The following is a 21,375-nucleotide window of genomic DNA, read 5'->3' on the forward strand; positions in this document are numbered from 1 at the left end:
TGTGGTCTTGGTTTATTTCTCAAACTCTTTGAAATGCTTCTTAGGATCAGATCCAAGCAAGCGTTATGCTCAGGAGTGGTGAACCTAGATATTTATATATAATTTTCTAGAGTTACTTTCTTCATGACATCCTGGTATTTTCTATTTCTATGGGCTTGCCTTTTTTCCTCTACAGTGAAAGTTCCTGTTCTAGTGCACACCCACAACTAAATCCATGTCCAAGGCAAAGCAGTGTGAGCTTGTGTTGTCTCCTATTCCTTGGGATTCCTTCTTTGCAGTGGGCAGGAAGGTATTGTAGATGTTGGAAAATAAGTCAAGTTTTATAGTTCCTCTTTTATCAAATATACTTATATATAGGACTGGCCTTGTTATTTTTTTTTTTAACTTTTAAAAGATTTTGTATTGGGGTATAGCTGATTAATATTGTTGCGTTAGTTTCAGATGAACAGTGGAGGGACTCAGCCATCCATATACATGTATCCATTCTCCCCCAGATTCCTCTCCCATCCAGGCTGCCACATAACCAGAGTTCTATGTGCTATGCAGTAGGTTATCTGAAGTATATAGTTGGTTATCCGTTTTAAATATAGCAGTGTGTACAGGCAACCATAAGTTAATTCTCTAAGTCTATGATCTCTTTTTCTTTTTTTAGGTAAGTTCCTTTGTATAATTTTTTTTTAGACCCACATACAAGTCATTGTCTAATGACATTTTTCCTTTTCTGTCTGACTTACATCACTCATGACAGTCTTTAGGTCCATCCATATTGCTGCAAATAGCGTTATTTCATTCTTTTTAATGGCTAATACTCTGCTGTATATATGTACCACATCTTCTTTATCCATTTCTCTGTCAAAGGACATTTAGGTTGATTACATGTCTTTGCTATTATAAACAGTGCTACAGTGAGCATTGGGGTGCATGTATCTTTTCAGATCATGTTTTTCTCCAGATATACGCCCAGGAGTGGGATTGCAGGGTCATATGGTAGATCTGCTTTTAGTTTTTTAAGGAACCTCTATTCTATTCTCTTTAGTGGCTGTACCAATTTACAGTCCCACCAACAGTGTAGGAGGGTTTCCTTTTCTCCATATCCTCTCCAACATTTATTATTAGTGGACTTTTTGATAATAGTCATTCTGGCTGGTGTGAGGTGATATATCATTGTAGCTCTGACTTGCAGTTCTCTAATAATTAGCTATGTTGAACATCTTTTCATGTGCCTCTTGGTCATCTGTATGTCTTTGGAGAAATTTCTGTTTTGTTCTTCTGCCCATTTGTCAGTTGAGTTGTTTGTTTTGATATTGTTAAGTCTCATGAGCTGTTGGTAAGTTTTGGAGACTAATCCCTTGTTGGTCACATCATTTGCAAATATTTTCTCCTAATCTGTGGGTTGTCTTTTCGTTTTGTTTTTTGTTTCCTTTGCTGTGCAAAAGCTTTAGAGTTTAATTAGGTCCCATTTGTTTATTTTTGTCTTTATTTCCATTATTCTGGGAGTTGGCTCGAAAAGGATATTGCTGCAATTTATGTTAGAGTGTTCTGCCTGTGTTTTCCTCCAGGAGTTTAGTAGTATCTGGTCTCACATTTAGGTCTATAATCCACTTTGAGCTTACTTTTATGTGTGATGTTAAAGAATGATCTAATTTCTTTCTTTCTTCTTTTTTTTTGTCTGTAGCCGTCTGGTTTTTAGGAATGGCTCTGTCTTTATAGTTCAAGGCAGAGATAAACTTTACTAAAATGAGTCTTGTATATTCCTTATTTTTTTAAAAAACATTTTTAATGTGTTCTGTAAACGCTTGTTACTCATTAGGATGGTGCATTCTTTCTCAGGTCGAATCCTTAATATCTATGGCATCACCAATAAAAATGTAATTTATCTCTGCTGAAAATTTGACAAATGCTAATACTTCACTGTCAGTCGCTCTCACTTGTTGCGTTTTTCTAAATAGTCATTCCTAGGCCCCATCACTAGAGTTTCTGATTCAGTAGGTATATACAGTACCATAAATAAAGAAGAAGATGGTCTGTATACTTGTGCCTTTTAGCACTTCTGTTCCAGTGTAGGAGATTGCCATGTCTGGGAGATGTCCTTCAGGACGGGTAGGTGCTGTGGTAAGTGCTCCTTGAAGGCTGTTGATTCAGTGGGTATCACAGGGCAGCCAGGTACCATCTGAACAAATAAGGTGTTGAGCTGCAGTTGTACCGCATTGGTCCGGGTCTAGGTCCCTCACCATCATCCCAGGCATATTCTTTTCTAGTTCATTTTTTTTAAGGTTGTCTGTGAATCATTGGACATGCCATGTTTTATCTGATTATTCCTAAACTATTTCAGTAAGGGGTAGGACTTAATGATACCCTGTTATTTTTTTAAAAATTGGGTTTAAGGACAGAAACTTTACTTTTTTCAATTTTTAAAATTGAGGTATAGCATATATCTGGTGAAGTGCTTGAGGTGTGCCAATCTTAACTGTAAAGCTTGTACTTTTCACTTGTATGTACCCATGTAACTGCCATACAAAGAGGACATAAAATATTTCCAGCGTCTTTATGGGTTATAATGCACTTTACTGTCCATAACCGCTTTCTGCTAAGTCAGCCACTGTTGTGATTTTTAGCACCATAAAATAATTTTACCTCTTCTCAAACTTGATAGAGTCATGCAGCATGTATACTCATGTGTCTATTTTTTAATCAAATGTTTTCTGTGGTCAGATCTTTTTGAGTCATTTAATATTATTGTTTCTGACTCCTTTGTACTCAAAGCACCAGATCTGATTCAGATCAGGTTTAATTTGACTTTTATTTTACATTTTTCCTAGGTGAAGTAATCTTAACATTTTTAAGGAATTGTGCCATATTTCTTTTCCTATTTTAAAACTTTCAGTGGCTTTCTCACCATCAACTTACATAGTGAATGTTCCACAAAATATTCTTTCTTGAACTCTGTTTCCTCTTCTATGTTTGTTTCTATCAGTGCATGGAGGTAAAAAGGAGATTTCTAAAATCTTAATTTATTACCATTCTAGCATTTGGTCGGGGGTGAGTTCAGGTTGAGCAGAATGTCTGCAGTTAATTGTATTACTCTTGCGTTTTCCTTTTCTTTCTGACAGCATGATGGAAGTGGTTCATTGCATGATGTTCAACTCTCATTGCCATCTAGTCCGGAACCAGAAGATGGTGATCAAATATGCAAGGTACGATGACTAGGTAGTCATGCTGAATTTTTAAAAAAGTCTTTTTATTACTACAATTATAAGGCAGTAATAAAACTTCTAATAATAAATATATTTAAACCTGCAATTTTGTTATCTTTGGTTTTGGTCAGATTTGCTTTTTATTTTTATTCACTTTTTAAGTTAAATTTATATCCCTGTGGTACTTTAATTTGAGTTTATCAGTTGGATAGTCATCTGTCCCTGTATTAATATTGGTATAGGATTCTTTTTAAAAAATTAATTAAATAATTAAATCTTTTTTCCCCAGAATTATGAATAACAATTTAAAATATGACTACCAATAAAAATTAAAACTGTTAATAGGTACTTCTCATATATATGTGTGTGTGTGTGTGTGTGTATATATATATATATATAAAATCACAATATTGAGGAACTATTAGCTGAAAATGACATTTTTTTTTTTATGTTTAAAGATATATATAGAATGCAGATGCATTTTGTACTTGAAGGTATATTTTTTTATAGTTCTCATCTTTAGTCTTGTTTTAGTTGAAGGAAGTTCTTTTTGTATCTTCCTGAATCACATATTTATTTCTTAAGGACATACAAGTATTCTTGTCTTTCCTAGTTGCAGGTAAAATTATTGTTTCCTTTCACATTCAGTTTTCAAAGTATTGTAGTCAGTGTGTTCTACTTGTCTCTGTAGTAACAGCCACAAGATATTGGTGGCTTACAATAACAAAAGTTTCTTTCTTTTTTTTGTTTGTTTTTAACAAAAGTATATTTCTTATTATTTCTCATTATGTTGCATTTTGGTTGTAGATTAGTGAGACTTCATGTTTTTTCTTCTTTCTGGGATTCTGGATGAGGGATGTGCTTTTTGTAGCTGAGGGAAAGCAGTATTGGCAGAATACATTGGTTGCATGTAACATATGTTGCTTCCAAAACAGGTCAAATGACCAGGCTTGATATTAAGCGTCAGGGAAGCACAGTTTTCTCATAGCATATGGAGTGACTTTTGGGGAACAAAGTTATGTATAAGACACAAAATCAAAAAATATCAGATAATAGTCACATCTGGTTATCTGATCTTGGCTTTTCAGTGTTACCTATCTGTTCTTATATAAATTTCTTCCCATCTCCAGGTTTCCATCCTGTTGTGAGTATAATAATAGATTTGCAGGAGGACATCTCTTTTTGAAAAACTTACTTGCGTACTCCCTTGAGAGCCATTGATTTAGATGATTTCTGGTTGTCTCTCAGTTTTTTTGTTTGTTTTGTGATTGCTGCTTTAAAAGTAAAAATTGACTTTTTTCTAAATTTTTTTGTGAGAAGTTTTTTACATATAAATAGATTCTTTTTAAAGAAAAAATTGAATTCCAACCTTTTTTGCAGAACTAGTGTCTTTTTTTTTCCATCTTCCTTTAAAGTTTGTCTGTATGTTTAATACTATAAGATAGACATACCATGGATTTATTTCTTGGCCTCAGTGCCTTTCGTTTCAGGCAGATCTTTCCTAGTCTTTCTTCTTTTTGAGGTTAGATGCAGTTTCTCATTGGGCTTCATAGGTGGTGCCAATAGTCAAGAATCCGCCTTCCAGTGTAGGAGATATAAGAGATGGGGTTCAATCCCTGGATCAGGAAGATCTCCTAAGTGTAGGAAATGGCAATCCATTACAGTATTCTTGCTTGGAAAATTCCAAAGACAGAGGAGCCTGGCCACCAGGTCACAAACAGTCAGACACAACTGAGCACGCATGCATGCAATAGCTCATACTTACTCTTTCTAGTGCACTAGACAGTCCTTCACTTTCATCAGCAAATCCTCAAATCTTCTCATTGAAGATGGTTTTGCAGTTCAATTTCAAGTGAAACAAATATTGTGACTTATACCATTACAACTTTAGGGCCTAAAATCTCCACTAGACCTGCCATGTCACCAGTCTCTCCTTTATCCCAGGACAGCTCCCTCTCCCATGTCCTGATGAGCTGTTTCAGACATTGACCACTTGTCTCAATCCCTTTCTCAGCCCCTCTTCTCAGCTGCTGCATCTGCCTTGTGTTCATCTTTGCCTTTCTGCCTCCCAGCTATCTGTGTCTCTGTCACTCTGATTCACTGTATTTCAGTTGCAGGGAAAAGTGAGCACTGTGCTGTGGAAGACTTGCCTTTCTTGTTCTCGGCTCTTTTCTCCTTCCGCAGTGAAAGGCCAAACTGCGTCTGCCGCCTCGCTCGTGGCTCGTTAGTGTGCTTTCTTTACTTCCTCTTCATCCTCACTTTATAAATTTCTGTATGTTACCTATCCTAAATTCCGTAAATCAGATAAACCTTTCCTCGACTCTCTAGTTGTTGTGGAAACCTGGAAAAATACACGTTTGGCACAGCCTTTGTCATAAAAGCTTTATCCCTTGGTTTTTGTGTCAGTTCTTTCTGAATTCCCTTACCCCTTAATATCCCCTCTCCTCCTCCATACCACCTGCCTGCCCACCTTTCTTGGATTCTTTTCTTTTTTAGAATGTAGGTTTGTATCTTTAGTCCAGTGTTCATTGAACTTTCTACTCTCATGATTTCACATGTAACATGTTATGTTGTTAGTCGCTCAGTCGTGTCTAACTCTTTGCAACCCCATGGACTGTAGCCTGCCAGGCTCCTCTGTCCATGGAATTCTCCAGGCAAGAATACTGCAGTGGGTACCCATTCCCTTCTCCAGGGGATCTTCCCAACCCAGGGATTGAACCCAGGTCTTCATTGCAGGCAGACTCTTTACCATCTGATCCACCAGGGAAGCCCCAACACGGGTTTCCCATTGTGAGTGGGACACATTGGAAATGTCCAGTGGACAACGAGATTACCAAATATGAGAGACAGTGATTTTTATATGTATCAATACAATCACTGTCTCTCATACTTGATAATATGGTTATCCACTGGACATTTCCAGTGTCCCACTCGTAGTGGGACACTTCAAACACATCTCTCACAGATGTGTGTACTTCTAACAATATTTTTAAAACTGAAAAACATTTTTCTTTGGACATATTTCTGTTCCTTCATTCTGTTTCTTTCTGTTTACTGTGTCATCCAAGCTAGAAATGGAGATGTCACTCTTGACTGTTCTTCTGTGCTCTTCTCTCACATGCAGTGAACTGCCGAAATCTCTTTTCCTCTCTTCTCCTCCCTATTATCACTCTCTTGGGTCAGGCTCCTGCTCTCACCTGGAGTACTGCAACATCTTGATAACCAGTTTCTTAGCCTAGTTTTGTTGTTATCCTTGTCAAATATATCTTCCAAACAGCTGTCAAAGCATCTCCAATGCAGATCTATCTGTTACTCCCTGCCTGAAGCATGCTTGATGTTCAGGCCCTCTGTGACCTGTCCCTTGCCTAGTTTACTAACCACATTGCTCCCCACTGTTCACCACAGCCTTCGTGTGACAGTATTACTGCTTATAATTCTCCAAATATGCCATGCTTGTCCCCATCTCTGTATTTTCTTACAGAATCCCTAAACCTAAAGTCAAAAGTTTGCCACACTGTGTTGTTAGAACTTCTTACTTACCCTTTAAAACCCCATTGGGGTTAACCATTTCCTGATAGGTTTTCCTTTTCCTATCTTTATGTGTAAAATCTTTAGAGCAGTGCTTATGATATAAATAATGCTATAAGCATGTTGGCTCTAAATGTTTTACCATACTCACATTTTGATTTCACTTTTGAGTTCTTTTTCTCTAACATCAGTAGAACCTAGCAGTGACTGAATGATGGCTGTATAGTATTCCATCAAGTTGGTACATTGTATTTCAGTTGTCCTCTTATAAGGCAGTTCTAAGTTTGTGAACTTGAAGATATCTTGTTATAGGTTTTCTTGTACTTGGGGTTATGTCTTTGGCATAAGAGTTGCATAACTGAAACTGGAGTGCAAGTAATTTTTGTGACTGTTTTATATACAGGCGTATGTTTGAACAAAAAGATAAATCTTTATGTCTGATAATGTACCTTTTTTCTGCAGTCTTATTAATCACATTGAGTACTTCTCCGACTAATTTAACTCATGATTTGCAATCCATCTTTTTTTGGTCTTGATTTATGATTTTTTTTAAGTCCCTGAACATTTTTAAAATTCAACTGAAAGCCATTTTTTCATACATAATAAATAGTTCTTTGCCATTGCTGTGTGCATAACAACTGCAAAATTAAAAAAATATTTTCTTTTCTATTGTTTCTTCCCCATTCTGATGCTTATTTGATACATCAGAGCCTTCGTAAAATGTTTGTTTTTGATCTCTTATTAATGAGATTGCAATATTTTTTGTTCCCAACCTATCTGAAGAAGATGGTATATTTTGCTTATTACCAACACATTATATTTGCTTATTTATTATTCTCTCTGGAAAGATGTATCGTTTATGTGTATATTCTACAGATGACCCTTGAACAAGTTTTGAACTGCATGGGTCCACTTATACTTGGATTGTTAAAAAAATACTCTAGTACTACATTGATCTGCAGTTGGTTGAATACAAGGATGTGAACCTTCTGGTTATGGAGGATGTGGAGCACTGACTAAAAGTTATACCCAGATCTTTTTACTTTGCATAGGGTGGGCACCCCGAACCCCTGTGTTATTCAACGGTTAACTTTAATTTCCCTTGGCAGTACTATTTCATCAGTATATATTTCTGGATAAAACAAAATGGTCTAACTATAAGATAATGATGTGACAGTATAACTGAATTCCTGCTTACCTTGACAATAGATTTGTGTTCAGTTCAGTTCATTTGCTCAGTTGTGTCCGACTCTTTGCGACCCCATGAACTGCAGCACGCCAGGACTCCCGGAGTTCACCCAAACTCATGTCCATTGAGTTGGTGATGCCATCCAGCCATCTCATCCTCTGTTGTCCCCTTCTCCTCCTGCCCTCAATCTTTCCCTGGCATCAGGGTCTTTTCAAATAAGTCAGCTCTTCACATCAGGTGGCCAAAGTATTGGAGTTTCAGCTTCAACATCAATCCTTCCAATGAACACCCAGGACTGATTTCTTTTAGGATGGACTGGTTGGATCTCCTTGCAGTCCAAGGGACTCTCAAGAGTCCTGTCCAACACCACAGTTCAAAAGCATCAATTCTTTGGCGCTCAGCTTTCTTTATAGTCCAGCTCTTACATCCATACATGACTATTGGAAAAACCATAGCCTTGACTAGACGAGGTTTGTTAATACCTGTTAATACTTTCAGGAATTTCTTTCTTTCTTTCTTTCTTTTTTTAAATTTTGGGAAAGGGATTGGCCTTAATAGAAATTTCCTATAAACTAAGTTGACAGGGTATTTATTCTTTGATTCAGGCAGTTCTCATGAAAGTAGCTCAAAGAAAAAGTATCTTCCTTGATACCCTTTCAGGCACATTTACCTTTCTACTGATTTCTGCACCAACCATGAAAATGACACTGTGCCTTTAATGATGCGATTTCCTCTACTTGTGTCCTTCGTTTCCTCTGACAGGCAGCTCATATATTCCTTGAAATCTAGCTGAAGTTATTATTTTGTGTATAATTTATTTTACTTACGTGGTTTAGTTCCGCTTATCTTTGAAATGGGAATAATAGTAGCTACCTCAGAGTTGCAGTTGGAATCAATTACTTAGATTCCCAAAAGTACTTAGCTCTTGGCACCTGATTAGTACTCAGTGAATGTTAGCTGTTGCTGCCCTTATTGTTCATTGTTTATGTGTCAGACTCCATTAAACTATGAGTTCCTAGAAGACCAAACTGGGTTTTTTGTAATGGATAGATAGCTGGGATATTTAAGAAGAATCTTTATGTTAAATAAACAGTTCATTGCTTAGTCTGCATCATTAATTTAGCGTTTTTCATTAGCATTTTAAAATACAATTAAATACTTCACATTGAATCTTCTAAAATATTTCAGAATGAAGATTTACTAAATGAAATAAAACAACTTAAAGAGGAAATAAAGAAAAAAGATGAAAAAATCCAACTATTAGAACATCAGCTTGTAAGTATTATAGTGTGGTATGTAAAGTGACACCTTTTCAAACTGGGCAATATATATATTTTCTATAAAACTAGCAAGAATTGAAATTGGACTTTATTTTTTGGCTTTTAAAATTGTACTATTGTATTGATTTTAGGTTACATGCACTCTATGTAAAAGTATGTGGTTTAACTTTCAGTCTAACTAATTTCTCAAAGTGAAAAACTCAGTCCATTTTCAGTTGTGTCTGTTTTGGAGATTTGAAATTCACCAAGTTGCCTTCACGTTACTGAGGAATGAAACTGGGTATTCAGTCTTAGAAATCTGAATGGCTATCTTGTTAGAAGAAGGTTATTCTAAAGAGATGTTTCCCCATGGATGATGTTCTGTGATTTCTCAGAGCCATATGATTCTTTATAATTTTATAATCGTTACAATGTCAGATATTAGTTGCATATGAAAACTGTATGTGCTGTGTGTTGAATTTAATTATAATTTAGTTTGTAATAATAAAAGGCCAGGATAACAAGAACATAATGGCATAACAACCACAGTAGGCCAAAGCTTTCTTGGAAGTTAAAAACTTACATTGGCAAAGCAAAGTAATTCGGCAATATGAAATAGTAATTTCACTCAGAATATAAAAAATCAAACATACTGAACTTTGAGCCACTGGGGTCAAATCAGAGATCCAGCTTATGAATAAATAGTAAGGATAGATGCAGCTTTCTCCCGGTACTCGAGCCCGGCCAAAACCCAGGATGCCTGGCCTCAAGACCTAATAAAGCTCAGGCTCTGACGTCTCATTGCAAAAAATTCAGTGAGAGACAAAGCAGTAAGTCAGAGGTGGATTTGTTAGGATTCAGAGAGAAGCTACACTCTTCAGGGTGTAGGCCATTGCCGTATGCTAGGGCTCCAGCCATGGAATGAGCCCTGGCTAGGTTTCACTATGGGGTGAATTCATATGCTGATGAGGGGGAGGATCATCCCAACCATTGGGAAACCACCCAATCCTCCATCTTTTGACAGTGCCTTGACTTCCCTTGTGGCTCAGACACTAAAACGTCTGCCTACAATGTGAAAGACCTGGTTTCTATCCCTGGGTGGGGAAGATCCCCTGGAGAAGGAAATGGCAACCCACTCCAGTATTCTTGCCTGGAAAATCCCATGGATGGAGGAGCCTGGCAGGCTACAGTCCGTGGGGTCACAAAGAGTCTGACACAACTGAGTGAATTCACTTTCACTTTCATAGATGGATCAGATGTTATGATTAAGGGTATCAGAGGAAAGTAATGAACCTGAAAAAAAAGAATAACCCTATACTGCAAACTGAGGGCCTACCGAGTATAAAATTTAAAAGGACAAGAGTAAGACTAGTTTTTGTATTTCAAAACTAAAGACAGAGAAGAAGATGGTGGAGCAGTAGGTGGACATAGAGTACATTTCTCTCCACGGATACGTCAGGAATACACATTCAGACACAGAAGTGCATGCAGAATACCAACTGAGAGTGAACAGGAGTAGCTGACAAGAGGAAAAGAACATACAGAGCCACGCAAAACTTGGTAGGACAAAGGAACTAGAGGAAAATGCAGAAGTGTTAGGACTGGACCTGCCCTCAGCAGGTAGGGGAACTAAAACAGAGATCTGATCCCCACATTGGGGCAGTTGTCTGAGTTGGAGGAGAAACATTTAAGGCTGCGAGTGAAACAGCTGATCTCTGGCAGCCTCAATGGAATGAGAATCAGATAGTCCTTGCCAGAGCTGTACATACCCCAGACAGGGACTCAGGTCCCCTGGAAGGCGTGGTGGCTGGGAGCTGGAGTTTAGGGATTGTGAAGCAATCCCAGGACGAGGGCTGCTGATGACTCCGGAGAGTTGAATCGAGGGGATGTGAGGGAGGAGATTGTGGTGGGAAATACCTGTGGAGGAAATCCAAGTAGCCATGGAAGCAAGGCGATTGTGCTGAGTCACGCATAGGGTATGGAGCCATCACCATAGCCTCTCTCTCCCTACAAGCCGGCATTGACAGCTGAACAGTAGAGAGGCTGGCCCATCAAACGCCTGATGCACTGAACTACAGAGCAAGACCCCACCCAGGGTGCTCCTTTAAGTACCTGATGCGCCAGTCTACAGACTAGGACCCCAGCCAGGGGGACCTCTCTTTGTCCCTGACCCATGGAACAACAGAGAAGGACCTCAGGCAAGGGAGCCCTCGGAGTGCCTGAATGGGTGGAGCTACGGAGAAAGACTGGCCACAGAGGCCTTCTGATTGCCAGCTACAAGAGGCTTGAAAACAGACTCTGATAGGGCCATAACTCCTGCGGTGGAGGCAGTCTGTGTCCCTGCACATGTGGTACCACCAGAGTCCCCACAAGCCAAGCAGCTGCGCCACCTTCATGCTCAACTGTCACTGGGGCAGAACTGCCACAGGCAAAACCAGTCTTGCATCTATGCATGCAGGGTCATTTTGGTAGTGTCTGACTCTTTGCAACCCTGTAGACCGTGGCCTTCCAGGCCTCTTTGTCAGGGAAAGGGTTTCTCCAGGCAAGAATACTGGAGCATATTGGCCAATATTGGTTGCCATACCCTTCTAGAGCACTGTATTTCCTGCTGCCCTAGCTGCCAACTCCCCTGAATACCTGGTGCTGCCAGAACCTCTGCGACGCAAGCAATTGGACCACCTCCACACCTGGCCCTCGTAGGGGCAAACCCAAGTCCTCCAGGGCAGTCTTAGGAGCAAACTGCAGTGGACAACCCACATGTGGAGGTGGAAATAAAACAATTGAAACCCAGGGGCAGTGTGGCTAAGGAAGAAGATCCAAAACGTTTCCACCAGCTATGCAAGCTGCAGATTAAATTCACACGAGCAACTAGGCAGACTCTCTGCCTATGGAATATATAAAAGATCATTGAGAGCTCCCACAAAAGAAAACGGAGTAGTTCTGATAGCTGTGGACTTTGGAAGCAAGAACACACAGGAGTAGGACCAGATTAGAATCTGAGCTGCCCCCACAGCAGGTCCAGAGATCACCAGTGTTGGAGGGCATCCTAGGGAGGTGAGGTGGACTGTGACTCCCAGCGAGGGGAAGGATGTTGACAGCAGTGACTCAAGAAAAAGGTTTATTATTCTTATGTTTTGACTTGTCCTGTAGATTCTTTTGGATTGTTTTTTTCTTTTTGTTCCTCTCTTTCCCCCTCCATTGTAGCTGTTGATTTTGTTGGCACTATGAAATCCATTTAAGCTTCTGAGCTTTTTTTTCTTCTCAGTCATACTTTTATTGTTGTTATAAACCTCTGCTTTTTTTGTTAGTGGGCTTTTGCAGTTCTGTGGTGTTTTCCTTTTTTTTTTCTTTTCTCTTTTTTTAATTTTAATTTTTTAAACCTATTATTTTTTTACATTTATTCCTTTGTTTGCTTTTCCTATTGTTCTTTTCCCCTTGCAGTCAATCTTTAAAACTTATATAAATCTTCCATCTACCTGTATTTAACTTTGCATATCTATTCTTTCTTTCCTTTCCTCTCAACATATTTGTTAGTTTTATTTTCATTGCTTTATTCCCCAATTGGTACCTTGCTTTAGTTTTGTTTTTCAGTTTGTGCTTTAGGTAGTTTTGTTCTTAACTGGTTAATGTAATTTTTGGTTTCCTTTGTTTGCCAGGTTAGTCTGTTCTACTTTATTTTTGTTGGACTGTTTCAATTTTTCTTATGGTTGTATAAGTATTATTCAGTCATATATTTTATTGTTGTTATAAACCTCTGCCTCTGTGTTGGGCTTTTGAAGTTCTGTGGAGTTTTCCTTTTTTCTTTCTTCTCCGTTTTTCATTTTTTAAAAATAATTTTAATTTTTTTAAACCTACTATATTTTTTCTACATTTATTCCTTTATTTGCCTTTCCTACTGTTCTTTTCCCCTTGCAATTAATCTTTAATGTATATAAATCTTCATCTACTCCTATTTAAGTTTGCATATCTATTCTTTCTTTTCTTTCCTCTCAATATATTTGTTAGTTTTGTTTTCATTGCTTTATTCCCCACTTGGCACCTTGCTTTAGTTTTGTTTTCCAGTTTGTGTTTAGTTTTGTTCTTAACTGGTTAATATAATTTTTGATTTCCTTTGTTTGCCAGGTCATTTTACTGTACTTTATTTTTGTTGGACTGTTTTGACTTTGCTCATGGGTGTATATGTATATGTGTATATTCCATTATTTTAATTATTATTTGTCTGATTTTGTAACTGCCATTTGTCTGGAGTTCATCTTTGGTTTCTCATTTTAGGATATTTGTTCTAATCTCACTTAATACCATAACAGACCACTTTGGAATCATTGTTTCTGACCAGAGATCAAGCCCTGAGCCTTTGGAGTGGGAGTACTGACTCCAAGACCCTAGACTACCAGAGAACTAACCCTGCTGCTAAGTCACTTCAGTCATGTCCGACTCTGTGCGACCCCATAGACGGCAGCTCACCAGGCTCCCCCGTCCCTGGGATTCTCCAGGCAAGAATACTGGAATGGGTTGCCATTTCCTTCTCCAGTGCATGAAGGTGAAAAATGAAAGTAAAGTCGCTCAGTTGTGTCTGACTCTTAGCGACCCCATGGACTGCAGCCTACCAGGCTCCTCCGTCCATGGGATTTTCTGCAAGAGGACTGGAGTGGGGTGCCATTACCTTCTCTGGAGAACTAACCATAGGGAGTATCAAATAGTGAGAACTCACACAAAGGAAACCACTTGAATAAAAGACCCAACATCACCCAACCACCAGTAGCACCTTGTACAGGATGCCTCATCTAAACAACAAACAAAACAAAAATACAAACCCAATCATCAGCAGATAGGATTACCACCTCGCTCAACCTTGCCCATCAGAGGAAAAGCAAACAGAAACTCGGCACCGATCTCACCCTATATGAAGCTTACATAAACCACTGGACCAAACTTAGGAGGGCAGAATCCAAAATGAAGAAAGAATTCAGCCTTGAAGCCTCGGAAATAGAGTCCTCAAACACAGTAAGTTAAAAGCAAAATAATGAAAAGGCAAAGAAAGACTACACAAATGAAGTAAACTAGAAACAGAGCAGTCCAAATAAATGAAGAGGAAGTAGGCAAACTACCTGAAAAAGAATTCAGAATAATGATAGTGAAGATGATCAAAAACCTTGAAAACAAAGTGGAGAAAATGCAATAATCAATTAACAAAGACCTAGAAGAATTAAAGAATAAACATACAGAGACAACAACACAGTTACTGAAATTAAAAGTACTCTAGAAGGAATCAATAGCAGAATATCTGAAGCAGAAGAACGACTCAGTGAGCTGGAAGATAAAATGGTGGAAATAACTTCTGAATAGCAAAATAACATAAAAAGAATGAAAAGAACTGAGGATAGTCTCAGAGACCTCTGGGATAGTACCAAATGCACCAATATTTCAATTATAGGGATCCCAGAAGAAGAAGAGGAAAAGAAAGGGTATGAGAAAATTTTTGAAGAGATTATAGTTGAAAATTTTCCCAACATGGAAAAGGAAATAGTTATCCAAGTCCAAGAGGCACAGAGTCCCACACAGGATAAACTGAAGGAGAAACATGTCAAGACACATACTAATCAAGCTAACAAGGAATAAACACAAAGAAAGAATATTAAAAGCCACACGGGTGAAGTAATAAGTAACATACCAGGGAAACCCCATATACTTAACAGCTGATCTTTCAGCAGAAACTCTGCAGATCAGAAGGGAATGGCAGGATATATTTAAAGTACTGAAAGGGAAAAATCTGTAGCGAAGATTACTGTACCTGGCCAGAACCTCATTCAAAATTGATGGAGAAATATAAAACTTTTCAGACAAGGAAAAGTTAAGAGAATTCAGTACCACCAAATCAGCTTTACAACAAATGTTAAAGGGACATATATAGTCAAGAAATACAAGAGAAGAAAAATGATCTACAAAATCAACCCCAGACAATTAAGAAAATGGCAATAGGAACATATATATTGATAATTACTTTAAATGTAAATGGAGTAAATGCTCCAACCAAAAGACACAGACTGGCTGATTGGACACAAAAACAAGACCCATATATATGCTGAGAAGAAACTCACTTCAGGCCTAAAGACACATAATAGACTGAAAGTGAGAGGATGGAAAAATATATTCCATGCCAATGGGAAGCAAAAGAAAACGAGTAGCAGTCCGCATATCAGACATAATAGACCTTAAAATAAAGAGTATTACAAGAGATAAGGAAGGACACTGCATAACGATCACGGGACTAATCTTAAGAGGAAGACAGAACAATTCTAAATATCTGTGCACCCATCATAGGAGCACCTCCATACATAAGACAAACACTAACAGACATAAAAGGTGAAATTGACAATAACATAATAATAGTAGGAGACTTTAACACCCCAGACACACAAATGAACAGATCATCAAAACAAAATTAATAAGGAAACACAAGTCTTCAGTGACACATTAGATGAGATGGATCTCACTGATATATCTTCAGGACATTACATCCAAATGTAGAAGAACACACCTTCTTCTTAAGTGTACATGGAACATTTTCCAGGATAGACCACATCTTGGGTCACAAATCAAACCTCAGTAAATTTAAGAAGATTGAAATCATATCAAGCATCTTCTCTGACAGCTATGAGTCTAGATATCAATTACAAGAAAAAAACTGCAAGAAACACAAACACATGGAGATTAAACAACATGTTTCTAAATAACCAACAGATTACTGAGGAAATCAAATGGGAAATGGGAAATGAAAAAATTTCTAGAAACAAATGCCAATGGAAACATGACAACTCAAAGCCTATGGTATGCAGCCAAACCAGTTCTAAGAGGGAAGTTTATAGCAATACAATCCTACCTCAAGAAACAAGAAAAACATCAAATAAACAATTTAACTTTACACCTAAAACAACTAGAAAAAGAAGAACAAAAAACCTCATAAAATTATTGGAAGGAAAGAAATAAATGTAAAAGAAATGAAAGAAACAATAATAAAGATTAATAAAACTAAAAGCTGGTTCTCTTAGAAGATAAAATTGACAAGCCTTTAGCCAGACTCATCAGGAAAAAAAGAAAAATCAATGCAGCAAAATTAGAAGCGAAGAAGGAGAGGTTACAACAGACAATGCAGAAATGCAAAGGATTATGAGACTATTATTAACAACTATATGGCAATAAAATGCATAACCTGGAAGAAATGGACAGATTCTTAGAAAAGTTCAATCTTCCAAGACTGAACCAGTAAGAAATAGAAATTATGAACAACCCAATTACAAGCACTGAAATTGGAGCTGTGATTTAAAAAATCTCCCAGAAAACAAAAGCCAAGCACCAGATGGCTTCAAAGGAGAATTCTATCAAACATTTAGAGAGAGCTAATACCTATCCTTCTAAAACTCGTTCAAAAAATTGCAAACTCATTCTATGAGGCCACCATCACCAGACAAAGACAAAGACAAAACCAGACAAAGACAACACAAAAAAAAGAAAACTGCAGGCCAATATCACTGATGAACATAGATGCAAAAATCCTCAAAAAATTTTAGCAAACAGATTACTGCAACACATCAAAAGCTCATACATCATGAATAAGTTGGGTTTATTCCAGGAATGCAGTGATTCTTCAATATATGCAAATCAATCAGTGCGATACACCATATTATCAAGTTGAAAGATAAAACCATATGATAATCTCAATAGATTAGAAAAAGCCTTTGACAAAATTCAGTACCCATTTATGAATAAAACTTTTCAAAAAATGGGCATAGAAGGAACTTAACATAGTAAAGGCCATATATGTCAAGCCTACAGCAGACATTATTCTCAATGATGAAAAACTGGAAGCATTCCCCCTAAGATCAAGAACAAGACAAGGGTGTCCACTTTCACTACTATTATTCAACATAATTCTGGAAGGTCTACCTACAGCAATCAGAGAGGAAAAAGAAAGGAATCCAGATCAGAGAAGAAGAAGTAAAGCTTTCACTGTTTGCAGATGATGTGATATTGTATATAGAAAACCCTAAAGATAGTGTCAGAAAATTACTGGCACTAATCAGTGAATTTAGCAGAGTTGCAGGATACAAAATCAGTACACAGAAATCACTTGCGTGTCTATATGCTAGCAATGAAAAATCAGAGAAATTAAGGAATCAATCCCATTCACCATTGCAACAAAAAGAATTAAATATCTAGGAATAAACTTACCTAAGGAGACAAAAGAACTCTACACAGAAAATTATAAGACACTAATGAAAGAAATCAAAGATGACATAAACAGATGGAGGGATATGCTGTGTTCCTGGGTAGGAAGAACCAATATTGTGAAAATGACTATATTACCAAATGTCTACAGATTCAGTGTGATCTGTATCAAATTACCAGTGGTATATTTCAGAGAACTAGAACAAAAAATTTCACAATTCATATGGAAATTCAAAAGACCCTGAATAGCCAAAGTAGTCTTGAGAAAGAAGAATGGAGCTGGATGAATCAACCTTCCTGACTTCACATTATACTACAAAGCCACAGTCATCAAGACAGTATGGTACAGGCACAAAAACAGAAATATATACCAGTGGAACAAAATAGAAAGCCCAGAAATAAACCCATGCACCTATGGGTGTGTTATTTTTAACAAAATAGGCAAGAATATACAATGGGGCAAAGACAGCCTCTTCAATAAATGGTGCTGGGAAAACTGGACAGCTACATGCAAAAGCATGAAATTAGAACACTTCCTAACACTATACACAAAGATAAATTCAAAATGGATTAAAGACCTAAATGTAAAACCAGAAGCTATACAACTCTTAGAGGAAAGCATAGGCACAACACTAATGACATTAATCAAAGCAAGATCCTCTGTGACCCACCTCCTACATTAACAGAAATAAAAACAAAAGTAAACAAGTGGGACCTGATTAAACTTAAAAGCTTTTGCACAGCAAAGGAAGCTATAGGAGAGGTGAAAGGACAACCCTCTGAATGGGAGAAAATAATAGCAAATGAAACAACTGACAAAGGATTTATTTCCAAAATGTGCAAGCAGCTCATACAATTCAATACCAGAGAAACAGCCCAGTCAAAAAGTGGGAAAAAGACCTAAACAGACATTTCTCCAAAGAAGACATACAGATGCCTAACAAACACATGAAAAGATGCTCAACATCACTCATTATTAGAGAAATGCAAATCAAAACTACAATGAGGTATCACCTCACAGCAATCAGAATGGCCATCATCAAAAAATCTAGAAACAGTAAGTGCTGGAGAGGGTGTGGAGAAAAGGGAACGCTCTTGCACTGTTGGTGGGAATGTAAATTGATACAGCCACTTTGGAAGACCATATGGAGATTCCTTAAAAAAAGTAGGGATAAAACCACCATATGACCAAGCAGTCTAACTCCTAGGCATATACCGTGAGGAAACCAAAATTGACAAAGGCATATTTTTCCATTGTTGATTGCAGCACTATTTACAATAGCTAGAACATGGAAGCAACATAGATGTCCAACAGTTGAATAGATAAAGAAGTAGTGGTACATACACACAATGGAATATTACTTAGCCATAAAAAGGAATGCATTTGAGTCAGTTTTGATGAGGTGGATGAAGCTACAACCTATTATACAGAGTGAAATGAGTCAGAAAGAAAGATATAAATATCATGTTCTAATGTGTATATACGGAATCTAGAAGAATGGTACCGAGGAATTTATTCACAGGTCAGCAGTGGAGAAACAAACAGAGAATAGATATGGACACGGGGAGAGGGTAGGAGGGGGTGAGATGTATAGAAGAGTTACATGGAAACTTACATTACCATATGTAAAGATAGCCAACAGGAATGTGCAGTACGGCTCAGGAAACTCACATGGGTGCTCTTATTTGTATCAATCTAGAGGGGTGGGATGTGGCGGGAAATGGGAGGAAGTTTCAAAAGGGAGGGGATATATGTATACCTATGGCTGATTCATTGTTGAGGTTTGACAGAAAACAATAAAATTCTGCAAAGCAATTATCCTTCAATTAAAAAAAAAAAACAACTAAAGACAAACCCAACCAGTGTAGCCAATTTTCAGGGAAAAGAAAAGGTAGCTTTAGGGAATTAAGCTTCAGATTTTACAGAAATGTATTATAGAGCACAAAAATTGTATCTAGTGACTTTAGAAAAAGAGATTATGACCCTCATATTCTGTAGCTAAACACATTTTTATTTATATACAAAGGTACATTCTCTGACCTTTAATGTATTGAAAAATATGCTACACATTTATCTTTGTAAAATTATTTAATGATGCATTCCAAATACTTTGAGAGAGAAATTTTAAAATAACTCAGAAAAAAGGAAGTAAAGATTAAAATGAATGAATGGTGAAATGGAAACCCATCTTTAGAGAAACTCAATGGGATAATCTTCCCAATTACTAACAGGAGAAAACTTGAGGCTCATTATTTAATCATATGTCATTGTATATCATTTGAATGTTAAGTTTAATTTATAAATTAAAACATTTTTAAATATTTTTAAAAATGTAAATTGCTATTTCTGTAGATATTTAGATAAAATAGGTTTCAGAAAAGAGATAAGGGGTATACTGAAGAAGTACTGAATTATTTATCTACAAATAAGTATCTAAAATTATTGTTTTTATATACTTAGATAAAATGTTTGTGAACTGCTCTAAGGTAACTATTAGTAGATTAGAATAATGTATCTTGCAAAAGATAAAAGTAAAAGAGGACATAGAGGAATACTAAGGATATCTAAAAATAGCAAAACTAAGGTGACAGAAATTGGACCAAATGTAATAAATATTAATATAATAATAAATGGAAATGGCATTATCTCATGTAGAGAGCTTTGTTAAGGATTTAAAGCAGAATCCGTTAATTTCTTTATATAAAGGAAATTTAGGTAAAGTAAAATGGCATAGTAATATTGAATATAAAAGGTTGGGAGTTTCAATATTAAAATTAAAAAAATAAATCTAAGACTGAAGTAATTATGAAAAAGTCACTTTATATTGATACATGATTAATAATGAAAGATACAGCTTTTTATGCTGAGAAGTTTTAATAATTCTTTTAACTTCAGTATGCCCTTTAAAAAAATACGTTTCTCATTTATAATATTACCTTTAATCAGTTAACAATAACTTTAAAATATTTTCTAACATTCAGTCCATATTCTGATTTCTCCAGTTCTGAAAATATCTCATACGTTTATACAGTACATCAAGTTATATCTCTTAAGTCTCTTCTTTTTTTTTCCATTGTACTCCCTTATTAAAGAGACTGGGTCAGTTATCCTGAAGAACATCTCACCTTACAAATAACATTTAGAAAGGTTTTAGAAATATCTAAGAGAATCCTACATGGACTTCCCTGGTAGCTCACATGGTAAAGCGTCTGTCTACAATGCGGGAGACCCAGGTTCAATCCCTGGGTTGGGAAGATCCTCTGGAGAAGGAAATGGCAACCCACTCCAATACTCTTGCCTGGAAAATCCCATGGACGGAGGAGCGTGGTAGACTACAGTCCATGGGGTCGCAAAGAGTCGGACATGACTGAGCGACGTCACTATGGAAAGAGAATCCGAAAGAAAGAAAGAAAAACACAAGCAAAAACATTACTCTTTATTGATATGTGAAATTGTCTGTATTTGATATATTAAATTTAGAAAGTATTTATTTCAGAAGAGCCCATCACCTATCTTTAGTTATGGTCTAGAAAGTCTCTTGTTCAAATCAAGAATTTAAAAGGATATAAACTATTGAAAGCAGAGATACGCAACTGTATTTTTCAGATTACCAAAATTGCACTTCTTTTTATAGTCTTTTTCTTTCTTTATATCCCTTAATTAGTTTTCTTAAAAACAGCAAAATGTCATCAGAGGAGCCGTGGAATAGGAATTAGAGAACTTTTCTTGTTGTCCGTATTAATTAGCTGAATGACATTGGCAGTTTCTATCACTCTAGTGCTTTCTTTATAAAAAATGTGGAGGTTTTTCTAGGTGATTTCAAAGTTCTTTTCCATTTCCAGCTTGCTATACTTTTAATCTTTTTTCAGAAATAGACACTCAGCTCTAACCTCTGTTTATATGTAAACTTAAAAAATTACGTTGACAATATAATGTGTTAAATTCTTATGAGAAATATGCAGATATAAAATCAGAGTG

At 36.8% G+C, this 21,375-nt stretch overlaps 1 protein-coding gene across 5 annotated transcripts in view; it reads left to right on the forward strand.

Annotated features, from left to right (window-relative positions):
* The window catches only part of CCSER2 (coiled-coil serine rich protein 2), a 166,993-nt gene that overhangs the window by 109,023 nt on the left and 36,595 nt on the right, over positions 1 to 21,375 (forward strand). For all 5 annotated transcript variants that reach the window (XR_010661532.1, XM_065922727.1, XM_065922728.1 and 2 more), the window contains 2 exons: positions 3,111 to 3,194; positions 9,100 to 9,186. Coding sequence is in view for 4 of the 5 variants with exons in the window: in XM_065922727.1 (XP_065778799.1) it covers positions 3,111 to 3,194; positions 9,100 to 9,186 (171 nt within the window). In the remaining variant the exon portion in view is untranslated. The remainder of the gene's footprint in view (positions 1 to 3,110; positions 3,195 to 9,099; positions 9,187 to 21,375) is intronic.

The sequence above is a fragment of the Muntiacus reevesi genome, chromosome 2 (genome assembly GCF_963930625.1).
Source record: "Muntiacus reevesi chromosome 2, mMunRee1.1, whole genome shotgun sequence".
Lineage (NCBI taxonomy): Eukaryota > Metazoa > Chordata > Mammalia > Artiodactyla > Cervidae > Muntiacus > Muntiacus reevesi.